General features: G+C 39.7%; 1 protein-coding gene across 2 annotated transcripts in view; it reads left to right on the top strand.

Moving 5' to 3' along the window:
- Nucleotides 1-17,753, top strand: part of flt4 (fms related receptor tyrosine kinase 4) — a 43,789-nt gene extending 26,036 nt beyond the window's left edge. Inside the window, exons 7-30 of one of the 2 annotated variants that reach the window (XM_051860584.1) lie at nt 2,036-2,207; nt 2,460-2,577; nt 3,672-3,847; nt 4,632-4,797; nt 6,273-6,399; nt 6,917-7,025; nt 7,151-7,492; nt 7,583-7,729; nt 9,453-9,584; nt 10,809-10,915; nt 11,170-11,305; nt 11,725-11,829; nt 11,910-12,023; nt 12,132-12,220; nt 12,446-12,563; nt 13,082-13,176; nt 14,507-14,629; nt 15,031-15,142; nt 15,224-15,323; nt 15,417-15,522; nt 16,504-16,616; nt 16,947-17,067; nt 17,148-17,233; nt 17,310-17,753. In XM_051860584.1, coding sequence (XP_051716544.1) covers nt 2,036-2,207; nt 2,460-2,577; nt 3,672-3,847; nt 4,632-4,797; nt 6,273-6,399; nt 6,917-7,025; nt 7,151-7,492; nt 7,583-7,729; nt 9,453-9,584; nt 10,809-10,915; nt 11,170-11,305; nt 11,725-11,829; nt 11,910-12,023; nt 12,132-12,220; nt 12,446-12,563; nt 13,082-13,176; nt 14,507-14,629; nt 15,031-15,142; nt 15,224-15,323; nt 15,417-15,522; nt 16,504-16,616; nt 16,947-17,067; nt 17,148-17,233; nt 17,310-17,508 — 3,213 coding nt within the window. In that variant the 3' untranslated portion in view covers nt 17,509-17,753. The remainder of the gene's footprint in view (nt 1-2,035; nt 2,208-2,459; nt 2,578-3,671; nt 3,848-4,631; nt 4,798-6,272; nt 6,400-6,916; nt 7,026-7,150; nt 7,493-7,582; nt 7,730-9,452; nt 9,585-10,808; nt 10,916-11,169; nt 11,306-11,724; nt 11,830-11,909; nt 12,024-12,131; nt 12,221-12,445; nt 12,564-13,081; nt 13,177-14,506; nt 14,630-15,030; nt 15,143-15,223; nt 15,324-15,416; nt 15,523-16,503; nt 16,617-16,946; nt 17,068-17,147; nt 17,234-17,309) is intronic. The other variant, XM_051860585.1, reaches the window with a different exon arrangement.
- The last annotated feature ends 595 nt before the right edge of the window (nt 17,754-18,348 follow it).

Consider the following 18,348-nt stretch of genomic DNA (forward strand, 5'->3'; position numbering starts at 1 on the left):
CTGTGCTTGACCACTCATAAATCTCTCTCAATTGTCCAGTATTTCATTTCTACATCAGCTTTAGTTCATTTCCTGCATCTCCTGTGTTTGCAATTCATGTTAAGGTCACATGTTGCCTAAGAAGTATATTTTTCATAAAGAAAATAAAGACTATGTGTCACGATTGGCTAGTGAGCGACTAGCGTCAAACAGGAGATCGCAGGAGTAATAATCATAGATAAACAACCAAATCAACATAGACGAGAACCGAGAAGGGTTTGAACTGAACATGGACTATACAATCTAAAAAATGCTGGGTTAAAAACAACCCAAGTTGGGTTGAAAATGGACAAACCCAGCTGATTGGGTTAAATGTTTGTCCAACCTGCTGGGTAGTTTTATTTAACTCAACTATTGCTTAAAAATGACTATATGTCTGGCTTAAAATGAACCCAAAAAGGTTAAAAATCAGACACATAATTAGAGGCAACAATAATAATCAAAAGGTAAACATTTATTAATAAGCAATTTAATATTTTTTTTATTTAATTATTATTAATTAAACTTATTAAAAAATGTTCATTTATTGAACATATTGATAAATGTTAATTTACAACATATTTTGGGTTCATTAAGCGAGCAATACAGTAATTTTTAAACAATAGTTGAGTTAAACTAAACTACCCAGCAGGTTGAGCAAACATTTAACCCAATTGCTGGGTTAAAACAACCCAATCGCTGGGTTTGTCCATTTTCAACCCAACTTGGGTTGTTTTTATATATATACATGGCAAACATAAAGAGACTCGGGTGATAATCTTAAGTAATCAAAGAAACAAACAAGGACATAATCATAAACTGAAACTAAACAGAACAGGGAAACAGGAACAAAAGGAAACTGAACAGAATTTCAAAATAAAAGTCAACATAACAGAATCTTACAACAATGAACATTTGTAATTGCGAACACTTTATAATAAGTATACAGTAATAAAGTACTTACAAACCTTTTGCAAACTATTAGTTAATTCATAGTTTATATATGGTCTCTATACATATACATTTACCAACCCGGTCTCATAGGAAAGACGAACGTTTTCGCGAGTCGCCAAAATACGTACCAATGCGTACATATCACTGCAGTTTCCAACAGAAATGAATGCTAGAGGCAGTAAAACGGCAAGCGCTTTTAATCGTTTTCATACACAGTTACGATTACGGGGTCAGATTATGGATTAATAAAGACTTGTTTTCACGTCTCCTTGCACAATATTATGTTATGACTTCAAAACGCTTTATAAATGAATATATTTTGGACTTTGCATCGCTTAACCAGCTCCATATGTTTCGCTTTTCTAACATAACAAGTTTGCTCGGTAGCTCAGCTGACACGGAGTTGTAATTAAGACGAGGAAGCCCTGGGTACGAATCCCGTGAAAGGCGAGTCACAGTAAGAGAACTCAAGGAGAGATCTAAACAAGCTAAAACGGCACGATTACGGATGCTTTTTTTAAAAAAAAAAAATTAACACGCTTTTAGCGCCACTCAGTGGACATTTCACATCGAAACTGCAGCGATATGTATGTATCGGTACGTATTTTGCGACTCGCGAAAACATTCCCACAGGTACGTTTTTCTAATGAGACTGGGTTGCCATTTACATATATACATTTGAAGGAAGCAATGCAATTAATGTCCAATAAATGCCATTTTCCAATTTTCAGTGATCTAATCTAAAGGGAGGACTATTAACTACCTATCAACTCCTTTACTACTGATTTAAAATACTGTACATCATAATTTCGTAAATGACAGTGACAATAAATGAAGACTCATTATTTGTATATTGCCTATATTAATATATTAACTACAATATATAAACTATTAATAAACTATAACAGTTTATAAATGATTTGTAAGCACTTTATTACTGTATACTCATTACAAAGTGTTACCTTGTAACTTCAACAAAGATGAATAAATCCTGTAATAAATATATTGCTCATTGTTAGTTAATGTTAGTTAGACACCATTAATCAGAGATATTTTGGCACAGGAGAACAGGCTGGCCAGTTTTCAACCTATGCGTAACACCCTGGACGACGCCATGGAGGCCTCTAGTATCCTCACGATCCAGAGCGTCCGTGTGGACGATAGCGGATACTACACCTGCTCCGCCAGCACTGTGGAGAAGAAACGACAGCTTACTACTGTAGTCATAGTTCACGGTAGGTCAAAGATAATGCAATCTATGCTGGTACTGCTATAAACTTAAATAATGTCAAATGTCATATGTAGTTAAATACAATGTTGTTACCTTAAAGAGTTTTTTTTACTTGATTTTTTATTTTGTTGGTATAAATGAATGCATTTCGGTTGATTCAACTAAATTAAATATTATTTTTGACTTGAATAGAAACAGTTAATTTAGATGTTATCATGTGCTGATGTAACAGCTCTTCTTCCATAATTCAACACAGAGAAGCCGTTCATCATCTTGGACTACAGGAATGGATCGGTTATCGAGGTGAAGGAGGGACAGAAATCTGTCCGGCTGCCCGTGAAGGTGTCGGCATACCCCTTACCTGAAACTCAATGGTAAGTGAACCCTGTTTTATATACTATATTCAGAATGCATGTTTCATAACAGCTTTGCTTTTCGGCTGACGTCAACAAGCCCTCAATTTTCACCATCCATTAAATTGTTAATGGATAAAATCAAGTCACATAAATTTTATTTTATTGTTGAATATCCTGTTTTCTCAGAAAGGAAAGTCAAATTATACAAACAAAATGTCACACAGGGAAAACACTGCTTCGCAAGGCTTCGAAACCTTTGCAAATCATTTGATTCGAATCAGTGATTCGGAGCACGGATCAAACTGTCAAAGTTACGTGACTTCGGTAAACGAGGCTTCGTTACGTCTTAAGTGTTTCGAAAGATTTTGAAATGTCAATGGTTTGATGACGATGATCTCTGTGAATCCATTAACCAGTGTCTATATGATTTTTAGAGGCTTATAAATTTGTATACATATTCAATGACACATTTGTGTAATAAAAAGGAAGAGTTTTAGTTAATAGTCTCTTATTGGCCTGATTAACGAAGCTCACTTGAATAGAACCAGTTAATTTAGATGTTATCATGTTTAAGTTTTCTTTCAATGTCACACATATTATACAGACACTTAATATTTAATGGTATTAGATGATTTGTTAATTGGGTTTAATAGATTACACCTTCAATAAAACATTTGTAACTGGTTTGTAAAAGGTGTTTTTATGCATGTTTGGGCTGTTTTCGATGCATTTACACTGTTCTGACAGCGTGTGGCGTTTCGAGTGATTCAAAACTGTGAATCATTTTGCAAAGCAACTGGTTCAATTGATTAAAAGTTTTGAAAAACATGGGTGCGTGTCGTAATAATCCAAAGACAAGATGCGTGAAACACTACAAGCTTTAACCATTAACAATGCATTGAGGGCTTAAATACACAGGGAATGATCATTAACCAAACAAGGAACAGGTGTGCACTAATCAGGCAAAGCAGTGACAGGGAAACTCATGACAATGAAACTAAACAGAACATGACTGACAGTTTCATGTTTTCTTTAAAAATAGTCATGATTATGCATGCATTCCTCTAGAGAGTGTTATTTGGTAAGCGATCTGTGTGTGTGTGTGTTTGCAGGTATAAGAACGGCAGACTGGTCAGCAGACGGCCAGAGTTCAGCAGGTTTAAGGTTCAGCAGCAGGCTCTGGAGATCAGAGACGTGTGTAAGCAGGACGCTGGAGAATACATGCTGGTCCTGAAAAACACGCCTGCAGCCCTGGAGAAAAGACTCAACTTCACTCTCATCGTCAACGGTAACTCCCTCAATGTGTGATAGAGGTTTCTATGAGATATTTGCAGTTTTATATCAGGTTGATCCATTATTATATAGTAATCAGGGTTGGAGTAGCTTAGTGGTTAAAAACCTGAGCTAGAAACTACTAGACACTAGAAGGGCTGATTCATCAAGTAGAACATGTCTACTTCTGAAATGCAAATTTCAAAAACGCAGAGATGCACATACATTCTAAAAATGCACATAAAAAGCTTGTGCTCATTTGAGTCGTGCATAAACTACGATGGAATAAATCCAACAAAAACCTCACTTCTCCTCATCAGAGGCTGTGATTGGATAACTGGTCTAACCAGTGGACCAATCGCATCGCAGCATCTCAAATGTTGGTTTGGTGGTTCTGAAACGTCTGAGTCAAAGTCTGTCATCAGAATGATTTGGTTTAATTCCTCCAGAAGCGTCTCACATGATTGTGTTCCCAAACACCAGCATCCGAATGCAAGATCACATGACAGCATTTATTGTGTTTCGTCTGATGCTCTGAGACCAACTCATTTATGATGGAGGAGAAAAGAGCCTGATTGCAGCAACTTACATTTTTATTACTGATATTTTGCACAGGTTTTCCAGGAAGAGATGATTTTTTTCTCTTGAACACATGGGATGGAAATGCTGCTTTATTCACAAATGTTTTATACCATATTCCAGTTAAATTCTCAACTTTGGATGGAAACATAGCTAATGTTAACTAATGTATTTACTAATTCTAAACTGTAATTTGCCTTACATTTGGTCTGCATGTGCAGTTCCTCCTCAGATCCATGAGAAGGAAGCTGCAGCTCCCACAAACCCTTACAAGAAGGGCAGCCGACAGATCCTCACCTGCACCGCCACCGGCAGCCCTCCAGCCTCCATCAGCTGGCAGTGGAGGCCCTGGAGCCCCTGCAGTCTCAACAGCAGCCGCAGAGCCCCGTAAGACACCTGCAAACATCTGCCTGTCATAGGGCTGAACATATGCATGTATGCATTTTGTAAAGAAGTTAAGAGGCTCTCCAAACATCTCAGGTCTCAGGATATTGCTGCTCCGAGTGTCAGAACTAGATCAATGGGAGTATTAGCTGATCTGGTGAAGCAGTCGAAATCACCATTGAATGTCAAACGCGAGCGGTTCACGCTGAGTTCAGAGTGGATAGTCTTTGTCCCTTTTGGCGACGTGCCCGCACTCTCTTACCGGTTGGAGACGCTTTTTCCCATGTTTTCAGAAGCGTTGTTTATTTTCTCGGCAGTAGAGGCAGAGCGGCCGGCGCGGTGGCAGCTTTTCTTCTGTGTTGACTGGAGATAAGGCAGCTGGGGAAGGTGGAGAGGTTAGAAGGGCATTCGGGTTATTTATAGTGTTCTGTTCGGAGAGAGCACAGTGTGAAGGACAGAGGCCTGTCGTCTAAACAACAGGAAACACGGAGACAGGCGGCATTTAAGCATCCTCTGGCCCTGAAAGAGGACAGGCTCGGATCTGCTGTGCGGTTTGAGCTGCTTCTAGAGTCCGGTTTGGGTGTCAGCTGAATCATTCAGACAAGTCTCTCAGAATGTGTCTGTGAAGTTTCAGCTCAAAATACCCCACAGATCATTTATTATAGCTTGTCAAATTTCCCTATTTGTGTGTGAGCAAAAACACACCGTTTTTGTGTGTGTCCCTTTAAATGCAAATGAGCTGCTGCTCCCCGCCCCCTTTCCAGAAGCTCAACAACAACAAAGCTGGCGAATCTCACGCAGCCAAAATGACGAAAGTGTTCAGCCTTACATTGTTCAAACCGGAGTCGACACTGATGGAGAGACTCAGGAAGAAGTTGCAACTTTTAGACGTTTCTGAATGGTTAGTGGATAAATTTATGTAGTTGCTGTGGAGTTGATTCAACTCATCCACTAGCATGTGCCGTCATGTTAATCTTTTGTGTTGAATTGACCCTCGTTTGTGAAGCAGTCCGGCGTAAAATGACGGCATGTCAACAACACTCTACTACAACAACTCTTCCTCTTCTCTAAAGCAGCCCAACATGGCCACACCCCCTTTGTTGTGTGTTCTCGGGGGCGGGGTTTATGTAAATTTTAGGGTTAGTGATGTCACCACCCCGGGAAGAAGCTCGTTGTAGTCCCTACCAGCCGTTTGTTGTAGTCCTTAAACAGAGAATTCTGTAAAAGAAAATATCTCCCTTTGCATTGAACTTTGAGCGTCATAACTTTGCAGATGTTGTTTATGCTCAAACAGCAACATTACACACTAACTAAAAAAGTGAAATCATAATCAACCACCTCTTTAATAATCGTTCTAATTCTAAGAGAATATCAGAGTCCACACCACAGCTATATAACAATATCAACAAAGAGAAATGATATCGTTGTAAATCTGACCTCCTACTATGTTAATCACAGTTGTGTTTACATTTTCACAGGGGTCGAAGGGGCCAGCGAGACAAGATTCCCATCTGTCAGAACTGGATAGATCTGGATCCCGAAGAGGCTGTCAATCCGATTGAGAGCATTGAGACTTTGACTGAGATTGTGGATGGGAAAGAAAAGGTTTCACTTCCTGTTTGAATTATTCTTATTTCCTGAAGATTTCCCATAAATGACTGAACCAAATTTATGTGCCCGCAGCCTGAACCCTGAGCGTTTTTATGTGCCACCAGACATCCGAAACTTGACATCCAGGGTGAGGGAGGTGGAGGGCGAATGCGTTACAATTTCCACTTTCGAAATATTTAAACTTATCGTCCAGTTCTTGCTTCCTGGATGGAGAGGGAATAAACACACATTAACACAGCACTCACTTCCTGTTTTCTGTCACACCTGTGAGGTCATTTCCTGTGTGTGACCCTGGAAGTGGTGAGAGTAAAACAGCTTAAAGTGGACATTTTGTCATCACTCGTATTTCATTCTAAACCCCTTTATTCCATTGAATGCAAGAAGATTAAACCCCAACGATTTTTCACAATATCTTCTTTCGTGTTCAACAACATGATGACAAACTGTTCTTTTTGCTGTGCTCCAAATTAAAGTCAATCGTTATTTGAAATGGTTTGTGTTGTTTCCACAGACTGTCGGCCGTGTGGTTATTCAGATCGCCAATGTGTCGGCCATGTACAAGTGCTCGGCAGAGAACAAAGTGGGAAGAGATGAACGATTGATTTATTTCTACGTAACCAGTGAGTTTCACCAACACATTTGTGACCAAACAAAGCTGTTTGGATCTTCAATAACATCACAAAAGCTATGAAAAATAAAGTTTGTAATTATTTCTGTCATTCCTTTACATTCCTTGTCTATTTAGCTATCCCAGAAGGCTTCGGGATAGAGATGGAGCCCTCCGAGGATCCTCTGGAGCAGGACCTGGTACGGCTGAAGTGCAACGCAGATAACTACACCTATGAGAACCTGCGCTGGTACCGTCTGGACCCGCAGGCCGTTCCTCCGGAGCTGGACTGCAAGAGTCTGCACCAGTACACCGAGTCTCTGGGCGGGAAACTGTCCTTCCAGACTGCCAGCAACAACTGGGTCCTGGAGCTCACCATTCCCAGCATCCAGCTGCAGGACGAGGGAAACTACGTGTGTGAGGTGCAGAACCGGCGCAGTGGGGAGAAACACTGCCACCGCAAGTACATCCCAGTCAAAGGTGAAGCTCATTCAGAGGTCAAATGTAGATGGGCAATGTCATTTGCACACAGTACAATATCTGCAGGCCTTCTCTCTGTCTCTCTCTCAGCACTGGAAGCTCCTCGATACCGTCACGACCCCACCAATCAGACGGTGAATGTGAGCGAGTCGCTGCAGATGGAGTGTGATGTCGAGGGCACGCCATCTCCCCAGCTGTCCTGGTTTAAAGATAACCAACCCCTCCATCAGATATCAGGTTAGTCCTTCATAATAGCAGTGCTAGATACTAGGTGTCTTTAACTACTAATGTTTATATTAATCATTGATGCACTTATTGTGTACATACATAAATATTTTTACATTGTACTTGGAATTAAAAAAATACCTGCATGAAAAAAAATACTTGCGTGTAATTTTTAAGTTCTGTAATGACGCTGCTGCCCCTTAACCGACCCTTAAATCTATATAAACCGATTATCAGCCGATAACGATCAGAGCACCCTTAAACCTTCCCATACCACCAAACCTTACCCATATCCACCTCAATAGCAGCACAAGAGTTTTGCAGTACACACTAGTAAAGACACCTAATATAAAGGAGACTGGGGTGTTTGCTAAGGAAGGCAAAGAACATTTGTCAGGATATGTGAATGTGAAGTAATCAATAGGGATAGAAACTGTTTTAAATGTACACTATTTTCTTCAATTTGATTCCCTCTCCATTTCTTTGCATGTTGTTCAGCCCTCCTTCAAATTAACATAAATGTACTATTCCAAAACGATCCCATTACAGATTACATTATACGCACCACAGCAATCCCCTCTAGTTTAGCACATTTGAATAGGAACACACTTATTCATGAGCACATATACTAACACTCTCTTTCTCACACACTAAATTGAACTCCAATACTGAAGAAAAAGCACATTCACGCTAATGTGCCGGAGGTCTGGGTGGGCTGTCGGACTGCGCTACAATAGCGTATATATACAGCTCTGGGAATGTATGTGGCCTGTAAGTGAATTCACATGCAGTGCATGTACCGTTTGTGGAAAGGTGTTATGGGGAGGATATTATACCGGGAGCAAACTGAGTTCAAGAGTTAGCTGTTAGCAGGAGTGAGTGACTGGAGTGTGTTAAAGTATCTGAATCTATCCATAGCAAAACCACAGACGTTTTTAGAGATTGTGAAATCCAGTGAAGTCAATCAAACCATATTCTGATCAACACTCCAGCACAGTGGCTAGTATCTTATTATATACTCATAACTCAATTATTTGACTATTATTATCATTTAGAATAGGTGACATTAAAATGGCAGCTTAAATGAGGTCCATTATAATGAGGATTATATTGTGATATAAATAATATGATAATATTTATGTTCTGTTTTAAATGGTAAAATGGTATTAATTAGCTGTGGCTGACTTAAACTGTGCTGTGGCAGGACATCTTGGATTTGAATTTGAGTCATTTGACAAAGAACAGAGGACAGAAAAGTGTTGATCACAAACGTTCCAAGCGCATATTTTTTAAAACAAAGGTTCTTTACTGGCTTTGATGGTTCCATGAAGAACCTTTAACATCTGCAAAACCTTTCAATCGCACAAAAGCTTATTTATAGTGGGAAAAGTTTCTTTAGATTTTTAAACTTTTCTTGACAAGAAAATAATGGGTCTTTTAAGAACTTTTAATCACTGAAAGGTTCTTTGGGGAACCAAAAATTGGTCTTTGTGGCATGTTTTCTGTTCGATTGACAGATTGCTTTGCCTAAGCAATGGCGCAAAACACAACGTTAGTGATCATTTAGTGATCAACGTTTACCATTCTTTGTTATTTTCTGAAGGTGTTGATGAATATCACAGGCTCTATAACAAATTCTTGCAGAACTTACAGTTCAGAAAACAGAAGAAAGCTGTAAGAAAAGCCGCAGCTGGCTGGCAGATTGTGTGTTTGACCGTTTTGTGGATGTGTCCAGGGATCCTCCTTCAGGACTCCAATCGGACTCTCAGCATTCAGCGAGTGCGAGAGGAGGACGCCGGTCTGTACACCTGTACCGCCTGCAACCAGAGGGGCTGCGTTAACTCCTCCGCCGTGGTGTCCGTCATCGGTGAGAACCTCTCTCTTGGGCGTTAGGTGGCGCTGTAGTGTACAGTTCAGAATTCTGCCTTGCCCTTCAGTGGAATTTATTTAGTAGAACATAAACAGTAGGTACAAGCTCATACACAGACTAACACACACACTTTTGTTTTATATTATGGGCTTCACCCATTGACTTCTATTCTTAAATATTCCTAAGCTAATTTTAAACTACTACACCCTAACTCTACCCTAACTAATGGTTTGTTTACATGACACCGTTTTCAACTAAAAGTGGAAAACTTTTTTACGACAACAGGCCTAAAAACTCAAACTTTTGAAAACGATGCCGTTATCGTCCACGTGTAAACCACAAAAATTTGTGAAAACGGTGACGTCATGCATTTCTTTACAAAGTGACATCGCCATATACTGGTATGACAGCAGAATACAGTGTTTTTAGTCATTTTCACGGATCCATGTGAACGGGGATCATTTTGTCGTCTGTAAGTTTTTAGTTCATCGTTGCAAGTTTTTGAAAATTAAACAATTATGGTCTCCGTGTAAACTACACAAACATGAATTTGTGAAAACGGTGATATCACGTGCATGTGTTTTACGTGCTATTAATTGTTAATAATAACAGTCTATAGGCACGTATTGTTTATTTACAAAGTGACATCGCCATCTACTGGCCTGGCAGCAGAATATAGTGTTTTTAGTTGTTTTCATAGATCCATGTGAATAAGGGTCATTTTGACAACATTGTCGTCTGTACGCGAAAAACGCAAAGGAAAAACGTTTTCATTTTTAGTTCATCATTTTCGTTTAAACGTACTCTAAAACTACAACTTTTGAATTTTTAATTTGCAATTAAAACGCATTTAGTCTTTTATAACCTTCATGCATCTCTTCTTCACCATTTAAATATTCGTGTATTAATATATTTTAATATTAAAATCATGAAATACACAATAATATTGTAAAAGCAGTACATTGGGTATGTTTTAGATAACTTTAACAGACAATATTTAAATCCCCTTTATGTAATATTAGTAAATGAAACATAATTTTATAGCATTTCTTTGAGGAAAAACAAGCAACAAATTGGCAAGAAAATCATATTTGTCACACTATATCATGAGATTTTGATTTTGCAAAACAAACTTTAGCTTGTACTTAGAAAAATCATTTTTAGATCTATTCAGAAGATATGAGCTTTCATATTTAGTTATAAGCTTGTTTTGTTTGCCAGGCTCTGATGACAAGACCAATGTAGAAATAGTGATTCTGATCGGGACGGGAGTCATCGCCATCTTCTTCTGGGTCCTTCTCCTCGTCATCTTCTGCAACGTGAAGCGGGTCGGTTCAGCATATTTCACTTCACAACAGCTCAATACATACTGCTTTATTCAGGAATGTAGCAATTCAAATAGCATATTTGATGTCTGCAAGGCTTTTCAGAAACAAAGTGCAATTACATCAACAATGCATTGCCTTCATTGCAAAATATGAGTAGCGGAGTCAGCAATTCTGCAAGCCTCGGGCTCACCGTTTCTGTGCTCTTATAGGCTGCGGTATCATCCGGCAGTAATTGTTATGATGTTGTCCCGCAGATGAACCCAGCCGATATCAAGACAGGATATCTGTCCATCATCATGGACCCTGGGGAAGTGCCGCTTGAGGAGCAGTGTGAATACCTGCCTTACGACTCGAGCCAGTGGGAGATATCCAGAGACCGACTGCATCTTGGTACTCTCGCAGATCCTTCATTTCAACAACTCTGATAATAGGATTCAGCTCGTGTCCAAATAAAGAACATTCATGGCTTCTATCCCAGAAGTAAAGTGATTTCTAGATATTTTCAGGGGAGCCTTAATTCAACATTAGGCTTGACCTGAGTTTAGGAATCATATGGGAATGTGACTCTCAATTTCCTAATAACGTGTTTCCCAAATGGGGATTTTTGAGGGAACTGCAGGACGTTTGTGAGTTGATGAAAAGCTAATCGAATGTAACATTAAAAAAACAGGCTGCACAGTTATTCTAAATGAAACTGAAATAGCAATATATCTCATCAAATCAAAGGCAGCGATTTAAAGAAGCATATAGTCTGTTGTGCTCTGTGTTTCAGTTTTGTACGTTTCAAAATACTTACTCCATGTTTGCAGGGAAGGTGCTCGGGCATGGAGCTTTCGGGAAGGTGATCGAAGCTTCTATCTTTGGACACGATAAGAAATCCTCTTCAAACACAGTGGCTGTCAAGATGCTGAAAGGTTCGGTCTTTCCCATAAACTGTAGTGAATACAGAATTGTCCATTGACTTTCACATTTACTGAAGTGTTGTACATGACAGAGGGAGCCACGGCCAGCGAACACAAAGCGCTGATGTCAGAACTGAAGATCCTCATTCATATTGGAAACCATCTCAATGTGGTCAACCTTCTTGGAGCGTGTACCAAACCCAGCGGTATGGATGCACCATTATTTGGTGATCCAGATATAGAAATATTAAATCACTAGCTAGCTTAATCCTCCATACTTCTTTCTAACCCTCTGTGCTTAATCTGATTATCAGGTCCTCTCATGGTTATAGTGGAATACTGTAAATATGGAAATCTCTCCAACTTTCTGCGCGCCAAGAGGGAGTTTTTCTTACCATACAGGGTGAGAGAGATGGAAATGCTCACTTCCCTGACAGCAATATAGTGTCGGCCCACATCTGGTCCGCATGTAATCCACATGTATCAGATGTGGACCGGATCTGGGCCACACTATGTTGTTGTCTGGGTTATATAATATGATGAATACATATATAGTTCTTCTTACAACAGCACTACTATCAGTAATAACTCAAATGTGATCTGGTGTAACATGAGCTTGTGTTTGCAGGATCGTTCCCCTAAAACCCAGAGTCAGGTGCGACGAATGATAGAAGCAGGTCAGGTGGGTCAGCGTGAACATCAACCGTCCACCTCCTCCAACATCAACCCTCCGGTGCAGTCTCGTGGTGAGCACAGCACAATATATAAAGAGATATAAACATATATACTGTACATAATTGACAGAAAGTTAATATACTCCTTGACAATAGGTAATCGGAGATAAAATACAGAACAAAAATTAAAAAGACATTTACCATAATGTGGTTTTGGGATAAACCATTTTTTAGTTTTCAGGGGGGTGTTCGTTTAGTAACATAGAATTTTTGCGGACATGAGTAAATATTTTCTTATTTGAAAGAAAATTAAATTTCTATTTTTCTAAGGTATTTAGATTGTAGAAATAAATTTATATAATGACTTTAACATTTTTTATTCATTATTTTGAACTAGCTTCAAAAAGACATTGCAAAAACTATAATTTAATCGCCATAAAGGCGATTTCAAGCAAACTGAAAAACGGTGCATAAAATATTTGTGTGAGATTATAGTATGCATTCTCTTAATGGATAAAATATGATATTTCTGAAGAAAAAAATATATCAGTGGATCATCATGTTTTCTTGTGTTCTTTCTGCGGTTGCAGTGGATGATCTGTGGAAGACGCCGCTCACGATAGAGGATCTGATATGCTACAGCTTTCAGGTCGCACGAGGGATGGAATTTCTGGCATCTCGTAAGGTACATTAATGTTGTGCATTACTTCTTCCCACTCAAACTCGTGTTTAACGGTTTATAGATTATGGATCAGTGAACTTTAGATCTCTGATAAAGTACTATTAAACTTCATCCACCAGGTATCTATCACTAGCAAAGCCTAGCAACTAGCTTAGGACATGCTAGCAACATGTTAAAACATTCTAGCTCCATGCTAAATCATGTTAGCAATGTGCTAAAACATACTAGTAACATGTTAATTCATACAAGCAATGTGTTAAAATGTTAGCAGAGTGTTAATTCATGCTAGCAACATGCTAAAACATGCTAGCAATCTGTTAAAACATGCTATTAACGTGCTAATTCATGCTAGCAATGTGTTAAAACATGCTATTAACGTGCTAATTCATGCTAGCAATGTGTTAAAACCAAATGAAAAGTGAAGCCCAAGTATTTCAAGCCCAAGCTGTAATCGACAACGATCCTTACTGGGATATTTTGGTTTCATTACAGTGGAAGGAAACGGAGACGTGCTGTCCATCTTTTTTTACAGTCTATGGTTAAAACATACTAGCAAACATGCTAATTCATGTTAGCAAAATACTAAAAATTCTAGCAGCATGCTAAGTTATGCAAGCAACATGCTTATTCATGTTAACAACATGTTAAATCATGCTAGCAAAATACTTAATTATGTTAGCCAACATGCTAAATCATGTTAGCAAAGTGATAACATGCTAGCAGCATGCTAATTCGTGTTAGCAAAATGCTAAAACAAGGCTAATAGCATGTTAAATCATGCTAAGAACATGCTAATTTATGTTAGCAACATGTTAAATCATGCTAGCAAAATTCTAAATCATGGTAGCAATGTGTTAACATGGTAATTTGTGTTAAAGTGATTAAACAGGTTAGCAACATGGTAAAACATTGCTAACATGATTTAGAATGCTGTTAGCATGCTAATTCGTGCTAACAAAATGCTAATTCATGCTAGCAACATGCTAGCATAATGCTAATTCATGCCAGCAACGTGCTAAAACAAGCTAGCAATGTGCTAAGACATGCTAGCCAAATGGTAATAATACTAGCAACAAAATATAGAATGTTAACAATGAGTTAAAACATGATAGACAAATGCTAAGACATGCTAACCACATTATAAAATTTGCAAGCAACATGATAAAACATACTGGGAAGCTTATAAAACTTTCAAACTTTCAGACAAGGCTTTGTCAAGCCAACATAAAAGTTTGTCCCCGACAAACTTTACTCTCTAGTTTAGATTTGCTGACCTATTGTGAAGTAAGTTATGGATGCGGTCACTGATCTTGTTTGGCTCTGATTGTGGCAGTGTATTCATCGAGACCTGGCGGCCCGCAACATCCTCCTGTCCGAGAGCAACGTGGTGAAGATCTGTGACTTTGGTTTAGCGCGCGACATCTACAAAGACCCTGACTACGTGCGGAAAGGCAACGTAAGAGAAACCCTTCAACTATTAGCATGATCCAGAAAGATCTCCAGTGCACAAGGGTCAGTCTATAATGATCATTAAGGCGGGAAAAGTGTTTAATTGTCATGAAGATAACATCTACAAAATCTGAAAGGTCTTACATGTGAAATGTGAGCCCACATGGGATTCAGTAAAGGCCACAGCAACATTCAGTACATAGTAAATAAAAATAATTCAGATACAGAATACAGAAAATAGCAGTAGTATTAGTGCATGACATACTCATAATGAAGCAGCGGGGTTATGTCAGTGAGAGGCATTGATGAATGCTTGACCTACTGCAAATCACATCAGCTCAAGGATCATGGTAAGAGAGTGTTCTCTCACAGGCTCTATTATTGGTGTAATGTTATCTGTCTCGGCAGGCCAGACTGCCTCTGAAGTGGATGGCTCCGGAGAGCATCTTCGATAAGGTTTACACAAGTCAGAGTGACGTCTGGTCGTTTGGAGTGCTGCTCTGGGAGATTTTCTCTCTGGGTGAGAGTCTTCAGCAGTGGTATATATATATATATATATATATAACTTTTATGGAGTCTTGATTGTACCATGTCCCATCAGGAGCGTCTCCATACCCGGGCATCCAGATTGATGAAGACTTCTGCAAGCGACTTAAAGACGGTACCAGGATGAGGGCACCAGACAACGCGTCCCCTGAAATGTGAGCATTGGGCTGATGATTGTGTGTGTAGCTAATCAGACTAATGATGTCATACAGTGATTAGACTCTGACGTGTGATGCGTGTTTTGGCAGATACGGCATCATGTTGGCCTGCTGGCAGGGCGAGCCCAGGGAGAGACCCACGTTTCCAGCTCTGGTGGAGATTCTGGGAGATCTGCTCCAGGAAAACAGTCTACCGGTGAGATTCTGCACATCCAGTGATAATATCTGAGTATTGCGCTTTACCTTCTTCATATTTACAAGGCAGCTAATGCTGAGCCAAAACATTATGAGCATGTGAAGCGAATGTTGTTAATCATCTAACAAGGCCACATATTAAGGTCTGAGTTGATGGTCAGCAAACAATCAGTTGCAGGAGAAATGGGCAGGGATAAAGATCTGAGAGAATTTGACAAGGGGTAAATCGTTATGGCAAGGCGAGTGGGTTAGAGTATCTCTGCTTGTGTGTCGCTCCCGGTCAGCAATGGTGAGAATTTACCAAGTGATCCTGAGGAGGGACAAACACAAACTGGCGACATGGCGACTCAGCTGTCCCGTCTGGTCTGATCCAACAGAAGGTCTACTGTGACACAAGTCACACAAAATGTGATGGTTATAGGACGAATGTGACACACCTGCCTATATGTTGACCCCTGTCCACCATCGAAAGCCTCTACAATGGGCACGAGAGCATCAGAACTGGACCGTGGCGATGTTCTGCTGGGAAACCCTGTGTCCAACCATTCATGTGGACTTCAATTTGACACGTGCCAGGCCAGGTCCACCCCTTCATGACAGTGGTGTTCCCCGGTGGAAGTGTCTCTTTCAGCAGGAGAATGCACCTTCCACACATTGATCAGGAATGGTTCGAGGAACATTATGAAGAGTTCAAGGTGTTGCCCTGGATCTCAACCCAACTGAGCATCTTCTAAACCAACAAGATCGATTCACAGCGGCTCCACCTCACAACCTACAGGATCTTCTGCTAACGTCTTGGTGTCAGAGACCACAGGACACCTTCAGGGATCTCGTAGTCTAGGCCTCGGCAGGTCGGCGCTGTCAAAACAGCATATTAAGCCAACAGTATATTAGGCAGGTGGTCATAATGTTTTGGCTCATCTGTGTATATTTATTTTAGTGATTAAGTGAAATGCATTGTCTGTTTGTTTGTTTTTTTTAGGAAATCCCATTCAATGTGTCTCAGAGTTCAGAGGATGACGGCTTCTCGCAAGCTTCCTCCAGACCAGCATCACAGGAGGAGATCAGACTCGCCTGCAACACACTGTCCACACGGTACACTCGCATTCAACTCATGCTATGTGTTTTTTTTGTCAAGTTTCATATTTGACACACCAGGTGTTTATGGCTCATATGTGAGAATATGGAAGAAAAACAGCTCACTTTTATTTAGAGGCTCAAACTGAGCAAACATATGCAATTTGGTGGAGATCTTTGAATGATAAATCATGTGTCTTATTGAAGAGAGGTGTGCTAGAGACCTGTGATTTTTACCGGGTTGACAATGAAACCAGTAAAACATCTGACGTATTTACATTGGCAGATATCATGGGAACATCTCAAGAACAAAAATAATTATGAATGTACATGCTTCTCTGTGTCCAGATATTACAACTGCGTGCCTTTCTCCGGGTGTATCATGGTCGGAGCCTCCAGCACATGTCACTCAAGAGTGAAGACCTTCGAGGAACTTCCTCTGGAAATGACATCACACAAGACACATCATGTATGACTAAGACCTCAAATATACACAGAGTTTATTGGCTGAAGGATGTCAACATCTGTATGGTTTTTGTGTGTCTACAGGACAGCCAGACAGACAGTGGGATGGTTCTGGCGTCAGATGAGCTGGAGAGGTTTGAGCACAAGCACAGAGGGGCCATGTTGAAAAAGTAGGTGAATCGTTTATCATATGTGACTGGTTAGTTTTCATCCTCTGGAGTGACATTTTCTCATGGTGCTCTTCAGTGCGTCAGCGGGCCGCAGCACAGAGCGGCTCATCAGTTCTCCGTCCGTCAGCAGCATCAGCACATCACGCCCACCCTTCTTCAGCCAACTCTCAGGCCAAACCTTCTACAACAACGAGTACGGCCAGCTGTCTGAAGAGGGCGTCAGCGACTTCTTCTCCTCCTCGGATCAAGCCTGCCTGGCAACCTCCAACCTGTAACAGCACTGATTGGCCAGTCATATCCAGGCCCCGCCCCCTCACCACTAACTGAACTGATGTCTAGCTTTGTAAAGTTCTCTCAGCAGCCACTGGGTGGCACCATTACATCAAACTCAAAACAAAAAAAGTATTTTATCACCTTAGTTACATATATCTTTATATAAAGAGTAAACTTCTTTTTATTTGTACAAAAAAAAAGACAAAAGAGCCAGAATGGAGAAAAAAAAATAAAGGAATATATCTTCTGTTGACTGATTTCTTCATATTTGATGTTGAATGATTTTTAAGATTATTTCAATTTTAGCATAATATTCAATTAATTATATTGTTATAGTTCTCATTTATGAAAAAAATGTTATTATTAAGGAAAATGAAACACATTTAAAGGATTAGTTCACTTTAAAAAAATTACCCCATGATTTACTCACCCTCAAGCCATCCTAGGTGAATATGACTTTCTTCTTTCTGATGAACACAATTGGAGATATATTAATAATCACCCTGATGCTCCTAAGCTTTATAATGGCAGTGAACGGAAACCACCTGTTTAAAATTCAAAAAAGTGCATTCATCCATCATAAATGTACTCCACACAGCTCTGGGAGGTTAATAAAGGCCTTCTGAAGTGAAGCGATGTGTTTGTGTAAGAAAAATATCCATATTTAACACATTATAAAGTAAAATAACTAGCTTCTGCCAGACCGCCTTCCGTATTCAACTTAAGAGATCGGCTTGGTAACAAACATTCTTCCAAATATCTTCCTTTGTGTGCAGCAGAAGAAAATTTATACAGGTTTGTAAAAAAATGAGGGTGAGTAAATGACATTTTTGGGTGAACTA

The sequence above is a fragment of the Ctenopharyngodon idella genome, chromosome 14, assembly GCF_019924925.1.
Source record: "Ctenopharyngodon idella isolate HZGC_01 chromosome 14, HZGC01, whole genome shotgun sequence".
Classification (NCBI taxonomy): domain Eukaryota; kingdom Metazoa; phylum Chordata; class Actinopteri; order Cypriniformes; family Xenocyprididae; genus Ctenopharyngodon; species Ctenopharyngodon idella.